Source organism: Malurus melanocephalus, unplaced genomic scaffold (genome assembly GCF_030028575.1).
Source record: "Malurus melanocephalus ecotype Western Australia unplaced genomic scaffold, MMel_1.1 scaffold_583, whole genome shotgun sequence".
Lineage (NCBI taxonomy): Eukaryota > Metazoa > Chordata > Aves > Passeriformes > Maluridae > Malurus > Malurus melanocephalus.
This window is the reverse complement of record NW_026623815.1, coordinates 47,425-48,345: the sequence shown is the minus strand read 5'-3', so window position 1 is coordinate 48,345 and position 921 is coordinate 47,425. Positions and strand designations below refer to the sequence as shown.

The 921-nt window shown below is 41.0% G+C and overlaps 1 protein-coding gene across 1 annotated transcript in view; it reads left to right on the top strand.

Moving 5' to 3' along the window:
• Positions 1–333: 333 nt before the first annotated feature.
• IL12B (interleukin 12B) overlaps positions 334–921 on the top strand; it is a 7,139-nt gene continuing 6,551 nt past the window's right edge. The window contains exon 1 of the mRNA XM_057382743.1: positions 334–426. Coding sequence (XP_057238726.1) covers positions 334–426 — 93 coding nt within the window. The remainder of the gene's footprint in view (positions 427–921) is intronic.

Genomic DNA, 921 nt, shown 5'->3' with positions numbered 1-921 from the left:
TGATCCTGGTGGGGAATTGGCCTCACTGGACCTGCAGGGCTTTCCCTGCCCAGGAATGTTCCATGAGGGAACAGACCTGACCCACTCCACCATTCCCTCAGAGCGATTCCTTCTCTAAATTTGGGATGAGAATCCCAAGGGGATCCAAATCTTGGCTCTAGTACAAACCTGAGATCCCACTTTTATCCCAGAAAAGGAGGATGTTCCTCAGTTCCCTGGGGCTGATTTTGTGTCCTTGTCACCCTGCCCAGCCCCAGCCTGAGTTTGGAGCCCACTGAACCCAACCCAATGAGGTTTAATAATTTTTTTTATTTATTTTTTTTTCCCCTACAGATGTCTCACCTCCTCTGTGCCTTCCTGTCCTTGCTGTCCTTYGCTGCCCTGCTGGAAAGTGCTCACTGGAAACTGCAGGAAAATGGTGAGATCTAAAACTTTGTGAGACCTAAAACTTTGGAATTCCAATTGTGGCCACCAGCACAGGATTTAACTCCACTATCTTAGGCCAAGGGTCTTCCTATGTGTGTTTGTTTGACAATAATTAATTGGGATAATGGAAAAAAAAATATTTAAATATCCTAAAACATCCCACAACGGCATATTTACAGTATTTAAAATTAGCAACTGTTTTATTTGAAATTGCTTCTCTTGTTTCCAAAGTCTCAGTCACACAGCCTGGATGTAAAACCAGCCTGAGGGAACAGCCCAAAAATAAACAAGGGAAGAATTCATTGTGAAAAATAAAATATATTTATGAGTAACACCTAAACCCCAGAAATAGTTTATCAATTTCTCTGGTAAAGAACTCAAATGTAAAATCCATTTGTAAAAATACAGGGTTGGTAAAAAGCAAACAATTCTTTTGAATAATTTAGCAGAAAATTGGGCTAAATTCAGATAATTCGCAAACCAAGGTGGTGGGAG